This window comes from Cottoperca gobio, unplaced genomic scaffold (genome assembly GCF_900634415.1).
Source record: "Cottoperca gobio unplaced genomic scaffold, fCotGob3.1 fCotGob3_332arrow_ctg1, whole genome shotgun sequence".
Lineage (NCBI taxonomy): Eukaryota > Metazoa > Chordata > Actinopteri > Perciformes > Bovichtidae > Cottoperca > Cottoperca gobio.
In genome coordinates this window covers 11,960-29,666 of record NW_021166938.1, presented here as the reverse complement: position 1 = coordinate 29,666, position 17,707 = coordinate 11,960, and the positions used below count along the sequence as shown (strand labels likewise).

The following is a 17,707-nucleotide window of genomic DNA, read 5'->3' as shown; positions in this document are numbered from 1 at the left end:
CCCCCCCCCCCCCCCATTTGAATACCGCTGCAGTAGGGGGTCCCTGCTCCATGCTACACCAGTTTGGGGGTCCTTGGCCTGAAAAACCCTGGTCTAACCTTTCCTCCTTGTCTCAAAGAGGAATGCCTTTACCCACTTCACACCAAGTGTTTGGCAACTGGAACCTTTCATTGGGAAACTGGTGAAGTCAGTGAAGCAACTATTTGTAGAATAGTTCACAAAGTCTGCAAGGCCATTTGTGAATTGAGGAGTATTTATATAAAGTTCCCTGATGTACTAACCTGTACAGTCTGTAAAGCACACTGAGACAAATGTATAATTTGTGATATTGGGCTATACAAATACATTTGATTTGATTTGATTTGATGCTGCTGCCCAAGCCAACAATAATCTGCAATTCTATGAATATGGCCATTTTCAAGGTGTGATTGGTTGCATAGATGGATGTCATGTTCCCATCAAGTGTCCATCAACTCCTGATGCTGAGGAGTACAGAAACTGTAAGGACTGGTTTTCCATCAATGTCCAGGGTGTATGCAATCCTAATTTAGAGTTTCATTTCTTTTTTTGCTCTCTGACTAACTTTTCATGCATGGTCATCTTTGTTGTTCTCTGCTGAAAGGTGGTGGCATCATCTTCTCTCAGGGATGCTACAGCAGATGTGGATGGCACACACTCACTGTGCCCTGGCTCTTCAAGCCTGTTTAGATTCCTTTCCTCTGGGAATAAAACACCATTAGAAACACAAATATAACCATATGATCCACAGTCATACTCGTATATTACCAAATACCTATGTAAATGTATCTACAGTGCGTGTGCCACTGTGCTTCACAGATCAGCAACACGTCTAAGATTGAAAGAAAATGCCAATCGTGTGCGCAGTGTATAATTGTGGTAATAACGCTACTTGTGACCCAGAGAAACGGTTCCTTAGATTTCCTACAATCATCAAAATAACGATCCACAAACGAGGGATGAATTGCTGTCTACCGAACGCCGTGAGCTGTGGTTTAGCAACATAACTCGTAAAGGATTTAACAGAAGAAAAAGCACAATTCACCCGTGTGTGTGGTGTCCACTTTATATCTGGTAAGAGCTCAAGCTAAAGCTATGTTTTCAATGTTTACGTTAAACATTTGTGCTTATGATATACCCGAACACTGTAAGACCTTACTTCTCCATATCGCTGACTGGTAAATAAGGTATTTTCTTTACATGTGATGGCAGCCATTTGCTCTTTTCTTCTGTGCATGTTTTTGTTTGGCTTATTCTTGAGACTACTTCACTTGCGAAAAGCAAAGCACCAATGTGAGAACATGCTTCGCTTAATCCAGCCATACAATCACAGTGTGCGAGGATAACATCGCCGCTCTTCTCACTCACAAACCATGGCTTGAGCGGTGTATCTCGAGATCTTTGAGAGTGATTTACACGGGCATGGACGAGCACCTTGTCATCTTTCAGTGGTTTGGTAAGAAGACTACCAACCCAGCCAGAAACAAAGAAATTATAAGCATCTAAGCTCTTGTATGCCTTCATTTGTGCGTTGGTTGCCCACGACGTTTGTAGCACAAGGTAGTTCACAATATCCGGATATTCAATCGGCGGTAATGACTCCAAATCCTCAATATAATCCGACGGCTTTAGCGTGTACGGGTCACGGCCTCAAATTTGGATTTTTTCCTCCGAATCTTGCCTTTGCAGAGGACTCCAGAGAGTCAGAATACTTTGAAGAAGTCGGAGTTGTATTGCTGTTGTTGTTCGCTTTAGACGCCATTGTTTATTTGTATATCATCCAACATGGCGTCGCACGCATACATCACACAGTTTTGTCACGTGTTTGCACACTATCTATACCACCCAGAGGTTGCTGGTGCTCTATAATTCCAGGCAGCAAGTCACTGAATTCATCCGTGTTGTTTGTGTTTGATCCTCCACCAGTCTTAAATCGCTCTCAAGCTTTTTAATGCCAGTTCAAGGTTCTTCCACAGAGTCTATAAAGGCAGATATAATTCTACATGTGATTTTGGAAAATATAAATCAACCACTCTTTCTTTTTCTCTGTAGCAGCAATATGATTTTTACTTTCTATAATTGGGATGGTTGGACACAATTTGCTTTAGTACCGTTTTTTTATATTCACTAAAGTTTTTGGAACGTATTCTTTTTGCATCTGCCATACTGCCAGTCTCTAGATTCACATTAGAATTGATGTTTTTGAATCCATTCTGGGTTTTTATGGGCACCATTACACCAACAGCATGTGTTCATACTTAACCTAATGAGGCTTAACCCAGGTGTTCTCGTTTAATCTTGTTTACCTTACTCCAAGACTCTATAGTCTGCGACTAACTAAACCAAACTTAAGCCACCTTTATGCTAGAGACTTAAATGTTTTATATTAACTAGTCCACATTAAGGCCTATTCCTGGTTTAAACTAAACTCTGTCTGTGAAACCGTCCCCTTGTCTTTTATAATTGCAGTTTCTGAAAGATTGTAATTTAATAAACAAAGATAAGATAAATAACATGTATATACATTGTTTTAATGTTTTATCTGAAAATCAATATTCTTTTGAAAGTAAGCTTTAAAAATTAATAATTTGAAGAAATCTGGAAAAACATATTTCTTACTATGTCCAAAAGGGGGAGCCTCAACATTAAAAAATCTTCAAGCAACCCCACTCATTCACAACACAACACTACTAAAATACTTACAACACTGCAACATACAGGGAAACTATTAGTAAGAGGTGATCAGGCTTTCCAATCAGGCTTCTTAGAGTTCTTAAACCTGATTTATGAGCTCAAAGTTTACAATCACTGGCATCTTTTGAATCATTTCTTTAGCAATGTTTATAGACTTATTTATATATGTGTTTTATCTTTTATTTCCCTTGTACTGTTCCACTCAGGTTCTTCCTTAGATTTCTTACTTCACCATATGTATGTTCTGTTTTTTGTTCTTTGTCAAATCCTACTACTACTGTCATTTGGTATTTTTTAATACCAAATGACAGGATCCAGGATTCATAGAACCGTAGTTACATACGTAACCTTCGTTCTATTTCATCCTTACTGACTACCAGAGGCAGTGCTTAACACTGAATGACTTATAACAACAGAGTCGTGAGGAATCCCGAATACCTACCCCATAAAGGTGGCACAGAGGGACTCTGCACCACGCCTAACGGATGAGGGGTGGCTACATTGACCCTGTAAAACCTGAAGAATGTGCTCTGTGATGCCCATGTGGCCGCAGCACATATGTCCTCCAAGGGCACACCTCTCAGGGATACCCATGATCCTGGTGGAGTGGCACTTTACTCTGGGCGGCAGAGAACGGTCATTCACCCTGTATGCATGGGAAATTACATCCGCGATCCAGTGGGAGAGGCGCTGCTTCGAGCGTAGCGTAGAGTTGTTCTGATTGTCGTATACATGCCGTATTCATATGCGGTATACCTGATATAAGCTCTGAGGGCTCGCACCGGTCACAAGAGTCTTGACCTTTCCTCTACGTCAGGAAGAACCATAGGGGACAGTGGGTTGACCGCTTCGAGGCAAAAAGAGCTACCTTTGCCCTGCCGAAGAGTCCCCAGATGCTGTGCACCACATCTGGATGAAACCGCCACTCCCCTGGTGGAGGTTTGTGGCGTGAGAGGAAGTGTGCAACATTATTCCGCTCCCCTGGTAGATACATTGCCCGTAGTCTGGTCAAGCAAGGGGCAGCCCACGTCAGAAGAGCCTGGGACACTTCCAGCAACCATGCGGATTTGGTGCACACCTGATGGTCTATATAAAACTTTTGATCTCACCACCGATAAACTTGTCCGGAGTCCGCCAGTACGAAGATCCAAAATCGGTGGCACACAGTTCCCTCTCGGAGAGGGACAGCCCTTCGCAGCCTCTGAAGGGCGAGTAACCCGCAGCTCCGACGAACGTGGTCGCAAGGCTACAAGCGCAAACCTTTTAAGTAATAGTATACTTCCTGATTACCAACTGGCCAATGTTGTCAACAGCCCCCAAAACATAATACTGTGGACTACACCTGTCCACCGTAGAGGGAATGATGATCGGAGAGGAAATAGTGTACCAAACAGACTTTTAATTGACACGTGGTCACAGACAGGTGCTTCGGCTGCTCCGCGACTCCGCTGCTTTCCGGCTCTCGTGCACTGTGGTCCTGTGTCACCGCTGGGCTGTGGCTTCAAACGACCTCACTGCTGGGACCCAGCCTACTGCAAGACCAGAACCAGGCCATCACCGTGCATTTATTATGTGACTGATTACCTGATTCCGCTCAGCTGTCTGGCCTCCAGCTAGGACACTCCTGTCTCTCCTCAGGAGCCGGCGCCCTAACCACACCCCACTGCCACACACCCCCACCGCCCGACTCAGGCTAGGAGCCCGCCGGCCGCAAGCTAACTCCCCCCCCCCCTCCGCCGAGCGAGAGAGAAAATCAGCCACAACCATCCGGTTACCCGGCCTGTGGATCACCTTGAAGTTGAACGGTTGCAACGCCAGATACCAACGGGTGATCCGGGCGTTGGCATCCTTCATGCGGTGGAGCCACTGGAGCGGGGCATGGTCCGACCAGAGAGTGAAAGAGCGCCCCAGGAGATAATAACGCATGGCGTCGACCGCCCACCGTATGGCGAGGCACTCTTTCTCCACCGTACTGTAGTTCACCTCCCGCTGAGCCAGCTTCCGGCTAATGTGCGGTCAACCCCTTCCACCTCCTGGGCCAGAACGGCTCCCACCCCGCTGTTCGAGGCGTCGGTCTGCAAAACAAAAGGGAGAGCAAAATTAGGAGAGAACAGTAGTGGCTCCCCACAGAGGGCTTTCTTTACCCTCTCAAACACCCGCTGGCACGGCTCCATCCACTGGACCGGATCTGAAGCACCCTTTCGGGCCCATAAGTGCCCAATAAGGGCCCATCAACTAATATTTGCCTTTGAGCCACCTATACACTAATAGGATAAACTGTTTTATGAATACAGTAAAGCCTGAACCAAGTTTTAGTTCGCCTTAATGCCAAATCAAATCAAATCAAATCAAATTTATTTGTATAGCCCTATATCACAAATGATACATTTGTCTCAGTGTGCTTTACAGACTGTACAGGTTACGACACCCTCTGTCCTTAGACCCTCGCATCACACAAGGAAAAACTTCCTAAAAGAAACCCCATAATTAAAGGGGGAAAAATGGAAGAAACCTCAGGGAGAGCAACTGAGGAGGGATCCCTCTCCCAGGACGGACAGACGTGCAATAGATGTCGTGTGTACAGGATAAACAACATAGTACAAATACAACATTGGACAGAAAATGATGTTGTGTTGAAAAAGAGAAAGTTTGGATGAATCCAGGAAAATGTCAAAAAGGCTTCCCGGTGTCCAGCAGGACCAGGGCAGCAGGCGCAGCCACGATTCCTGATCCTGATGTAAACTTTATCAGTGGCAAGCTGCCACATGAGACACAGAAACTCTGGAGATGATACCCCGGATGATGAGTTAGTAACATACATTTACATAAATGCATACAGATAGAGAGGGAGAAGAAGAGAGGGAGGGGAGGAGAGAGGAAGAGAAGGAAGAGAGCATTGAGGTGTCCCCCGGCAGTCTAAGCCTATAGCAGCATAACTAGGGGCTGATCCAGGGCAAACCTGAGCCAGCCCTAACTATAAGCTTTATCAAAAAGGAAAGTCTTTAGCCTACTCTTAAATGTGGTTCCACTGGAGAGGAGCTTGATAGCTGAAGGCTCTGGCTCCCATTGTACTCTTAGAGACTCTAGGAACTATAAGTAACCCTGCAGTCTGGGAGCGCAATGCTCTAGTTGGTTTATAAGGTACTATGAGATCTTTAAGATATGCTGGAGCCTGACCGTTAATTGCTTTGTAAATCAGGAGAAGGATTTTGAATTATATTCTGTATTTTACCGGGAGCCAGTGCAGAGCAGCTAATACAGGAGTAATATGATCCCGTTTCCTTGTTCTTGTCAATACACATGCCGCTGCATTTTGGATCAACTGAAGAGTCTTAAGCAACTTTTTGGGACAACCTGATAACAATGAGTTGCAGTAATCCAGCCTTGAAGTAACAAATGCATGGACTAGTTTTTCTGCATCATTTTGAGACAGGATGTGTCTTATTTTTGCAACGTTACGTAGATGAAAGAAGGCAGTCCTTGAGATTTGTTTTATGTGGGAGTTAAAAGACAGATCCTGATCAAAGATGACGCCAAGATTCCTTACAGTGATGCTGGAGGCCAAATGAATGCCATCCAGAGCTTCTATGTCATTAGAAAATGCGTTTCGGAGGCATTTAGGGCCAAGTATAATAACTTCAGTTTTGTCTATGTTTAACATCAAAAAGTTGCTGGACATCCAAGTTTTTATGTCCTTAAGGCATGCTTGAAGTTTAGCCAATTTATTGGTTTCGTCTGGTTTAATTGATAGATATAATTGGGTATCATCCGCATAGCAATGAAAGTTTATAGAGTGGTTCCTTATAATATTGCCCAAAGGAAGCATATATAAGGTGAATAAAATCGGTCCAAGTACAGAACATTGCGGAACTCCAAGACTGACTTTGGCTGTCATGGAGGATTTATCGTTAACACATACAAATTGAGATCGCTCAGATAAATAGGACTTGAACCAGCTTAGTGCGGTTCCTTTTATGCCAACACAATGTTCCAGTCTCTGTAGTAGAATGTCATGATCAACAGTGTCGAAAGCAGCACTGAGGTCTAACAAGACAAGAACAGAGACAAGTCCTTTGTCTGATGCCAATAGAAGATCATTGGTAACTTTCACCAGTGCCGTCTCTGTGCTATGATGAACTCTAAATCCAGATTGAAAAACCTCAAATAAACTATTGTTATGTAAAAAATCACATAACTGTTTTGCAACTGCTTTCTCAAGGATCTTAGCGAGAAAGGGAAGGTTAGATATCGGTCTATAGTTGGCTAAAACCTCTGGATCAAGACTAGGCTTTTTAAGAAGTGGTTTTATTACAGCTACTTTAAAGGATTGTGGTACGTAACCAGATAATAGAGACAGGTTAATCATATTTAATAACGAGGTGTTAATTAAGGGTAAAACTTCTTTAAACAGTTTAGTTGGAATCGGGTCTAAAAGACAGGTTGATGGCTTAGACGATGAGATTGTTGAAGTTAGTTGGTTAAGGTTGATTGGAGTAAAACAGTCTAGATATATTTCAGGAGTTACTAATGTTTTTAAAATTCCGTAGGTTGAAGTTAAGTCATTACCAATTGAGGGCAGGAGGAGATTAATTTTGTCTCTAATAATTATAATTTTATTGTTAAAGAAGCTCATGAAGTCATCACTACTGAGAGATATAGGAATAGAAGGCTCTGTAGAGCTGTGGCTCTCTGTCAGCCTGGCTACAGTGCTGAAAAGAAACCTGGGGTTGTTCTTATTTTCTTCTATTAATGAAGAGTAATAAGCTGCTCTGGCATTACGGAGAGCCTTCTTATACGTTTTAAGATGATCTAACCAGACTAAACGAGGTTCTTCCAATTTAGTGGAACGCCATTTACTTTCAAGATTTCTCGACTTTTTGCCAGTACTCACTAAGTTATTATCAGATGGCAACGTTCAATGAGGAAAAATAAGTTCACGTCACTGTAGTGTTGAGCATGGAGCAGGCACACAGCAGGCAGGTCTAGGAGGTTGTTGGGGGCAGCAGGTTTCTGTCAGCGAGACTATTCATTGTGCTTTCTGGGGCCTTGATTGAGGATATCCTCTAAACAATTGCTGTGGGTGTTGAAACTGGTTCAAAGTTTTCAAACGTATATTCTTCCTCCCATCCATGTTGCAGTTACAGGAGGCTCCAAGCAGTAAACACTTGCATTTATTGTTCTTCATGACTTGTTTAAATGCAGATCCATAGGCTTCCTTATACGTGAATTTGTCCTTCTGAAGAACAAGCTTTATTGTTGGTAAAAGGCGTTCAAGTTAGTAAGATTATTCTATAACAAGGGAAAAAAAGACAAATCACAAACCGTTTTTTTTTCAGAAGTAGGCCTAAAGTATTTCACTGGGCAAAGATGCAATGCAGAAAACATGATGTCTTTGCAAAGTAGGTTTTTGGGGTTGTGCGGAAGTCTACCTCTTTCCTCCTTCAGAGCAGACTATTTTGTCAGGAGGAGATATCAGGCCTCTGATTAGTCACCTTTCACCTCTGCATTAAGGACCGCCGCCCTAAGACTGAGGTAGAGCTCAGGAGCCAAGCAGAGAGCAATCAGGGGCCTGCCCCGGTGGACTGATATTGTCTGTACTAATGTCTCAGGTCATTCCACCGCTTCCTCCCACCGCATATTGGGAGGGAAACAATAGTCCCGAGAATGTCCGCTGCTGAGAAGAGTGTATCAACATACAGAACACTCGCCCACACACTCATTTGCTCTGCTGGACCGATATGTCAGTGATATATAGCAGAGTCGCCCATCTCTAAAGTAATGGACCACATACATTTCTTAGGGTTTAAGTACCTTGCTCAGGGGTACAATGGAAGCAGCCATGGTATTGAACTCACAGCTTTTCACCACTAGACCACCACAACCAGTAATTCATATTTAATTACACTTGTAAGTAAATATGAATTATTTTCCATATTTTTAATCTTGCATGGTTGTGAGCGTGGTGACAATCATCAATTGATCAGACAGACAGAAATATCAACACCTGGCAAAGTAGTTCCTGCTACAGTAGATGTCTCCAGGAGCACATTTTACCGTGATGACACACACACAGACTCACAAGGTGAAAACAATGCCAGCGTGGCTGGTAATTACATAATACCAGCTCACTACAGTTTATCGATCTGATCGTCCGAGTGACCCTCCTCAAAAACTGCACATCAAGTGACAGCTGGCAAAGTTTTGGCCTGATCCTAAAATTTGGATGGGTAACCAATTTGAGCCAAAGCAGTACCTTCATGGACACAATCATTTAAAGAATAATACATAGCCACTCAATAACTTATAAGAGAATATATCACATACTTAGAGTGAACAGTAAATTGGCACACAGACAAAAGGGCCTCTGAGACCCGCGGGACCAGGGGTGTAGCACGGAATACCCTATACATAGGCGGTCTCTGTTTTTTGGTTGTTCGAGAGTCTCCCCAACTTCTATACCTATAACAACGAAGGCATAGAGACGCCGTGAAACAGCTGAAAGATAGGACTCCTCTTTACTAAAGGGGGCGTCTTACAATGTATTGCATTTGTCAAAACTCTTCACACATTCAGCAAAACAGAAGTTTATGTGGACCAAACTGTGAATAATCTTTCGTCAGTTTCACAAAAAATGTATTTAGTGACTACATTTTCCAAAATGAATGAACTCTTTTCAAATTTTTTCTCCACCACCTGCAAGATACATTATATATGCAGAAAATATTTCAGATGCTAACACGCTGTTTTTAAAACAGAATGATGGCAAATTCCTTGCATTTCTGCAGTAACCATATTGAAATATAGAAAAGCTTTGCAGAATATTTACAATAGAATTAAATAATAAAGTACTCATTCCAAACACAACTGACTGCAATTTTAGCTGAAAGTCTACCCAGGTGTTGCCAAATGTAGGAGAGCGAGGACTAGGGCCCTCACATTACTGTGCTGTATGAGGGATTGTACCATAAATGCTGGGAGGGTTTTTGTAATTACAGTTTTTTACAATCGCTAACATCATTTTGTCCAATCCATAGTCATATTTTCAAAACTCTAAACACAATAAGCACAGCAGTTGTCTGTTGTGGTCTAACACAATTCATGTCAATGAACATGTTTCTAAAATGCTTACATTTTCTTTACATGCAAGCTTTCTTGTCTTATTTACAAATGCTTGCAGACAGCAAGCTAGGAATAAACACCTGATGTTCAAAACCTTCAGCATAGTATAAACCCTCTGCTGCTGCAACTACAGCAGCTCATTGAAATATTGAAACAGTTGATAAGCATTTTGTGAATGAGCAGATAATTGAGAAATATTTGATCTACTGTAAGTTGTTTTAAATAGATTGCCACGGGTGGATAAGGCATGCCTAGCGTTCTATCCAAGGTGCAAAGGATTCCAATAATACAAAAGATATGACATTTTCCCCCTCTGTATTATCTCTGCGTTTACCATCCTTGTCAGCTTTTTTGGACAACAACACTACTTTTTATCACTACCATATTTCTGGTCAAAGACACTCTGCATGTACTTATCTATAGTCACTTATGGAGGTTCTTATGCCTATTTATGCAGTGATTCAGCATTTCCAGTTCATGTTTCTGCTTTTGCTTTACAGCAGAACCCAGAACAATACAATCTGCATGTATAGTTTTCAATATTTCCTACATCCACAGATTGCTATGAACTGATTTAAAGCTCATATTACACATACTACAAGTTGTACTTTATAAGATTTTGTATTATTTTATTCTATGTTTAATGTTCAGCCATGCTTTCTCACCCCGGAATTAAAACAAGTATCAGCTGAGGACGGTGGGTCCTCTGGGCCCCGATTAAAGTCAAAGCTGGCACTGACGCAGAGCCCAGTGCCCCACAGGGAGGGCCTCGGCAGGGTCGAGCGCTCAGGCCTTTTCCTTCCTGTTCCTCTATGACATCTTCCTGCCTGGGGGGGCCTCTGGGAGTCATCGAGCGGGGCTCCACCGGGCCCTCTGAGCTGCAGGATAAGCTCACACAGCAGCTTCTAATTAGGCTTTAGCACTGACAGGTGGAGAGAAACTGGAGGGTTGAGATGCTTTATGCAAGTGTGCAGTTATTTGGGTTGCCCCAGAGGACTGCGAGTGCAATAACTTTTGTCCAGAGAGGTGTACCTCCAAACATCACTTCAGGGGTAATTTAAATGATTCAGTTTGGTCATAACTGTCTTGTCAAATGTTTAAAATCTGCAATAAATCTCATGGTTGGCTGCGACTCGGCTGTTGCGCCACACACTGTGATGCAACTTTTGAGTGCTTTTGTAGAAATGGTTATGGCGGAACTACAGAGGACCTAGGCATCATAAGGTATTGTATTGTACATGTGACTAAATCAACCCCTACACCTTGAGCAAAAACCCATTAGGGATCTAAAAAAATAGCATTTTGGGAAATATACTTATTCACTTTCTTGCAGAGAGTTAGATGAGAAGGTCGACACTACTCTCACATCTGTAGGCTAAAGTAAATATGAAGCCATAGCCAGTGTGCTTAGCAAAAAGAGTGGGTAGAGGGTGACACAGCTAGTCAGGCACACAACCTAATAGCTTTGGAGGTGCTGGGAGGCAGATTTTGTTATCTTTAGACACAGCCATGCTAGCGTTCCCCGCTTGTTTACAGCCTCTATGCTAGGCTAAGCTAACCAACTCCTGGCTGTAGCTATATACTTGAGTGGTATCAATCTTCTCAAGAAAGCAAATAAGTGTATTTCCCTAGATGTCAAACTATTCCTTTATATTGATTTGTTTTATTCAAGAAATACTGCAGTGATTTAAATTGTCTGGTCATTTCACTATAAATATCAGCTAGTAGATATTTGTTTGAATGAGGTAATCCATCACAGTGGACATCTTGTCTACTCTTATTTTTCGCCACATTATATGATTGGTGCAAGGTAATGCGGTGCAGATTTCAATCAGATTCAAATCAATCTGATCACTTTGTGTAGCTTTTGGTACTTCCAATTAAAAAAACTGCATTTCTCTCTCTACTTGTATGCGGATTCCTTAAAATTAATTATTCAGCAGCTGTGTTTGTCTGGACACAGGGTGCTAGGTGATATTAGCTGTGACTGATCAACACCACATGTGGATTCCAACCCGGGAGATTTACTACCAGAGCAGTTATGCAAAAGATCAGCCCTCAGATTTCTGTATTTTCCCGGATACTGATTATTGATGTCCAAAACTTTAAAAACAGTGTTATTCATATAAACAGATCATTTGTTTTAGTTGCATTCAGGAAAACCAGATTCTGTGTTTGATTTGTCAAACATGAGAATGCACAAATTTGTGAACTTCCAAATGGAGTTTTGTTTTTCAGCTCTAACACCAAAGTTTTAACAAGCTTCTTCCTCTCTGTGGTTGATCTTGTTGGCATGGCTCCAGTAATGTGCTACACCCCCTGATGGTCCCCATGAGTAATCATCAGTCACCACAATAGATCCAACAACACTAATTTGTGTCTTTCCTGTTTTGCCTTTACCTTTTCCCAGAGTTGACTCTGATTCATGCCTTCCTAACTGGCACTACACCTACCACCCTGACAGGGCTGTCTGTGGTCAGACACTGCTGGGATACAGCAGATTTCAGAAAGAGCCCGCTGAGGAAGAGATTGATTACTTCCTCAGTTGAGATTCCTTGGCATTACTCAGACAGAGAGGGTAAACCTTCATTGGAATTCCCCGTATAGGTTTCCTCCTCTGAGCGGTTACATGCAGCAGAAGTAGTTTATTGTTTGGGCTCCGGCTGTCCTACATTTACATGAATGTGGTTTATAACCTTTGACAATATCAGGTTGTGTGCTCTGTTTTGTTTTTGCAAATTGAGTTAATCAAATGTTAACTTAAATGTAACCAGTAATCAGTTCATATTTGATATTTTGAACAGCTTTGTTACGGGCCAGTAATTCTAAATATTTAAAAATATGCCAATAACAACTCAACTAGAATTAAAAAATAGTTCAATCCATTGTCAAAGCAAACAAGAGAGACACATCTATGTAAAAATAAATTTTATTTCGAAGTAGATTACAACATGTAATGAAAAAGCAAAGAAAGTAGTGTCCCACAAAAATGTCCTTGCACATATCTTCACACCACCAGTGTGTGTGATCTGTCCACATATCAGTCCTGAAACTGCCCTGCTGCAGGCTCCAAGTCTGTTCCAAAACCTCTTCATTTTAAAGACTTCAATGCGAGTTTGTCTCAGTACCTTACCCAATACAAGTTATAAGGCCGGGGATAGGCACCAATAGCATCTCCGTGTCTCAGCAGTCATGCTAATGCCTTGATAATTTCACATATGTGATTAAACAAGTTTGACCTATACATAAAATAAGACATTATTTATGTAAATAAAGTTCATCTGTTGTCAGTTCAAATATAAAAGATCCTTAAGTTCCTCTAAAAGTGATAGCTGGTTCAAATCCTTTGTTTTAATTTGAACGTCTCCTTTTATTAACATTTGGATTATGCATTGTGCCTTTAGGTAATAACAGGTGATTAGCATTATCTATGCTGCAAAAACCTGTCAGAACATTATGCTTTGACTCAGGCTCATACTCTGCTCATGAAAGATCTTTAATTGTTCCACCAATCCCCTGAACATCTCATGTCATTTAAATGAAAAGAAGACCCATGGCCATGTCGCAGCGTTACACTCCTATTCTCTCACTTTTACAATATTTCCAATGACATTAGTTAGTGTGTTGGAATGAGTGCCTGTTTCTGCTTCAGATACTTGGATGGTTTTGATGCCAATCCTCTTTTCTCATACAAGATAAAGTGACCAATGAGCCAAAGCAAAGTCGTCCTCAAAGACTGAGATGCTTCGAGCCTTGTGGAATGGACGGTGGAGGTTTCCCTGGAGTCTGAAGAGTAGATCCAATCATCCTACTCAGACGGTTTCATCGCCGACTTATTTGTCTCACACTGCTTCCACGCATTTTTACAAAGTCTCGTCTGTCTTTCACCTGTGAACAAAGAGGGACATTATTGTCACTTTGTATCTATAGGCAATATTTTTTAACTAATCACAATTTCTAAGTTCAGATGTTTTGAAGTTCTTTCCTTCGAGCAAATGAATAGGTTCAGTGCAATTCCATAGCTGTCTAAAATGGATGAAGACACAGTTTTCCTTTAAAGGACATCTCCATGCACTGAATGATAAAGCACTAATAAATAAACTAAACACCAAGATTTTACCTGCAAGATGGACCATGTCCATTTGACTGAGAAGCATGCAGCTGATTCTAACCCCACTCTGTCCTATGACCTCTCTTAATTTGATATACTGATGAACTGCTGAAAAGTACATTTAGTATGTCTATATAATTATACATTTAGAATTATTTTTTCAATGAAATTCATAGCACTCATCCCGAAATGCTGATGTAAAGTGTAACAATGCTGAAATAAAATAGCATACACATTCATTCTGTTCACACCACAATTAATGAAAATGTATCACAGCACGAACTGGCTACTGCTGCCAAAAGGACTCCAAACAATATTCAATTCATTAGCATTCAGACATTTTATTTACTTTGCTTTCTCTCTTCATTCTGACCCCATATATAAATGTGCAACTGTTTCTGGCCCACACCGATACACACACTGTAACCCCGTAATGAAAATGAAATATTAGACATTTTATGGTTTATCGGACATTCGGTACACAAATGATCCATCACGTACGTTTTATAACCCCACCCTAATGTTTTTAATTGGCAGCACACTTGGATCCCTCTGCGTATTTTGCAGGAACGATGATGCAGGAACAACAGGCGGACGTGTTGTAAAAGTTGAAACTTTATAGTAAATAGCTTTGCTATGTATTCTTATTATAAGCCGTATTAAGCAGTATCCTACATATTGAGGGAAAGGATATGTAAAGTAATATTTTCTATGTGCGTTACACTTGCCAATGAGAAAGATATTTTAGTACAATTTTAGAAAATGTAGTTTTGACAGTGTTTTTCTGTGAGCCTTAAGCCTAATAGTAGGCTATATTTACTAGATATTTTACCCCTTTCCGTTGGTTGCTGAGGCAGAATGTGCAGATATTCCGAGGCTGTCTGCCTTCTCCACCCCCCTTCACATCATTGTAGACAGCACTTAGGCACGGCTGTCCGTCCTCCCTCCCGTCCCCGACCACCAGCACGTTGGCCAGGTGTGAGATATAGCTGGACGCCAGACGCAGAGTCTCGATTTTGGAGAGTTTTCTGTCCACCGGTTCCGTGGGGATGAGTGTCCGCAGCGCCGTAAAGGCCGTGTTGACGTTCTGGGTCCGGTGTCTCTCCCTGGCGTTAGCGGCGTTCCTATGTGGTACCACGCCGCCGGACTCCCGCCTGTAACTCTCCCCCGGAATCCCGCAGCAGCCGTAGCCCTGGTCGGTGCTGCTGTCGCTCTCGCTGCGGTTCTCCTCCTCGTCGTCCGACATCAAGGTCAGGTCAGCGGGGTAAGAGAAGGGATGCGTCGATACCGGCCTCAGCATAGTGAAAGCCATCATTTATAGGTAAACAATTGTTTCCCAGGGGAAAGACAATCCCTTATTTTCAAGTAGAAAAGAGATGCATGCAGACAAGCGTTAAAGTGGCTGTAACTCCAAGGTTTAGACAAAAGTTCCCAGTTTGTTTTGACACTCTTCATAGGATGTTCCAGTGTGATGGTCATCGTAGCAGGGAGGGTTCTTATAGCAGCTACAGTAGCCCTTCAGCAGGGGGAGGGGTGGGGCACATGCAATGCTACCATCCTCCAAAATGTTTTGGTCCTAGAAGTTTCAGGCATCCGTGGAGTATGGCAAGATGTGGACTTCCCCAACACTAGCCATTCGTTTTTATGAGTGGAGAGCAAAGAACACTGGCTGATATTTGCTTTTCTAAAAACTGGCACCTGAGGGATCATGACACATTCACTTTGGAACAATAGTTTGATGACCTTCAGATGCAGATTGATCACAATAAAAATGCTGTGAAAAGTGGTGCAACATAACTACAATTACTCAAGTAGACCTACTGTAGTGCACTTCTGATTTCTTCGTATATTTTCCAGTTAGTTACTGTACTTTGTAGATAAAGATCTGACAAACAAAAAAACACTCAGTTACCAGTTTATTAGGGTCTATTACAACAGTGTTATATATCAATGAGGATAACTATATATTAGAAATATATAAGTTTTAGTTTAGTGCAATTCAAGAGCAGCCTCCAAAATAGCTCCTCTCTAAACAGTCTAACATTCATGAAGGTAGGACCGTGCAGTAGGACTCAGCTGGAAAGGGGGCTGAACTTGTGTTTCACTTTAATTAGACAAGGCCCTCCCAGGATTAATAATGATTATTAATTAATGACATTGAGCACCCTCCCTTTGAATGAGAGAAAACTTGCAACACCCCAGATCCTGCATAATCAGGTACTACACGTACTGCGTGGGTCCTTTGTGCAGCATGTGCGCTTGTGTAGCAGTCGCTCTGGTTTGTGTACAGGTTTTAAACAAAACCTTTGAAACTGTAGCGAGTCAGCGCCTTTCAATTAAATGAATTAGTAGAAAAAGATTGCAATGTATGAACTGCATGACAGGTTCACTTTACATTTAACATTACTGTACTCCTGCTGCTGACATAGTGAGGGTGGGAGCTATTGTGGGCTAGTTAAAAATCTCTGTAGAGATACTGTTTAATTAACTGAGTATTAATATCCACGTTTATTTGATTTCTACATATTGACCATATTAGTTACCAGTTGATTATGTTGAGGAAAATGAAGCCCTGGTTTAGCCCTAAAAACAAGCTTCTGGTCCTCGAGCAAACAGACAGAGAATAATTAAAAAGTCAGACGACATAACACTGTCCCTTTCATACAGTCCCTTAGACTGCATTACATTTAGCTTCGGTCTGAATTTCCTCTCAAATTCCGCACTGCCTTTCAAAAAGTGCAGGAGACATACCAGAGTCTCTCCACCTTTTCTGCACCACTTTCAGGCAGGTGTCATGTTGTGAATGTGAAAAAGAATGTGGCATGCAGGAAGGAGCTTCAAATGACATTTCAAAACCTTTCATGTATTTATTTTTATTAAAGAGACATTGTTTATCAAATGATCAGGTTAAAAAGAAAGCTTCTTTTAGACTACGCTTTACACTACAATGCAGTCGGCCCTGCTCCCGTCATCAGAGGGCCACAGTGATCGGTGGCTCTACAGTTGCCCTGTTTCACTTTGTCTAATGGGTTAATTGCTGTGGGTAAATAAACACTGAGCAGATGCTGGAGGTGATCAAGCCTGAACTTTCTCTGTTGAAACCGAGCAAATGGCTTCCAGATTGACTGGTGCTGCTGGAGGGCGGGGGGACGACTGCTGGAAAAGCGAGAGTGTCATCAAAGGGTCTGTTTTTACAAACACAACCCTTCGACACATCAAATCGGGGCACTGGCGGCCCCTGGCCCCCAGCTCAGCTGCACCAACAACAGTGACCTGTATGGAACCTGGCTCCACTCATAAAGCAGGACACCATGTTGTTTTACCACGCGCGGCCAGCCAGCAACACGACCCCACTGCACTCTCTCTCCCCCAACACCCTCATGCTTCACAGTTTGTAACCGTAAATACTTTAACCCCCCAACCCCCTGCATCAACTTAAAGGAATGCCATTAAAAGCCTGTTGAGGTGATTAAAGTACTAATGAAGTGTGTGTTGGGCGGGATGTCTGTCAGAGAAGATGTGAGAATGGTGCTTCTTACTATAGTATGAGGTCCACCAAATGCTTTTTGAAGCTGAAGCCAATATCATGGGATGAAGCTGCCAACAAACAATATAGTGCACTTTCAGTCATAATCTTTCCAGTAAAAGGGATATTGTTTTCATGAGGTTGGAGAAGTCACGGTGAGTGGGATTATTACTTTAGGTTGGTTACCAGGCCGGTACTGGGGAAGGCCATCCATTAGGAATTAATTATTGTTATTTCCA

At 42.1% G+C, this 17,707-nt stretch overlaps 1 protein-coding gene across 1 annotated transcript; it reads right to left on the bottom strand.

The window, feature by feature from the left end:
* Window positions 1-12,744: 12,744 nt before the first annotated feature.
* Window positions 12,745-15,257, bottom strand: LOC115005630 (transcription factor 15-like). Its single transcript, XM_029427554.1, has 2 exons — window positions 14,775-15,257; window positions 12,745-13,719 (listed from the first exon to the last, which is right to left on the bottom strand). Exons 1-2 carry the CDS (start codon window positions 15,255-15,257, stop codon window positions 13,654-13,656), a joined length of 549 nt encoding a protein of 182 aa, XP_029283414.1. The 3' UTR covers window positions 12,745-13,653.
* Between the last annotated feature and the right edge of the window lie 2,450 nt (window positions 15,258-17,707).

Coding starts and splice junctions, on each gene's coding strand:
- LOC115005630 (XM_029427554.1), bottom strand. CDS start 15,257: ATGATGGCTTTCACTATGCTGAGGCCGGTATCGACGCATCCCTTCTCT. Junction 13,720..14,774: donor TCAGCAACCAACGGAAAGGG/GTAAAATATCTA, acceptor CTTTGTTCACAG/GTGAAAGACAGACGAGACTT.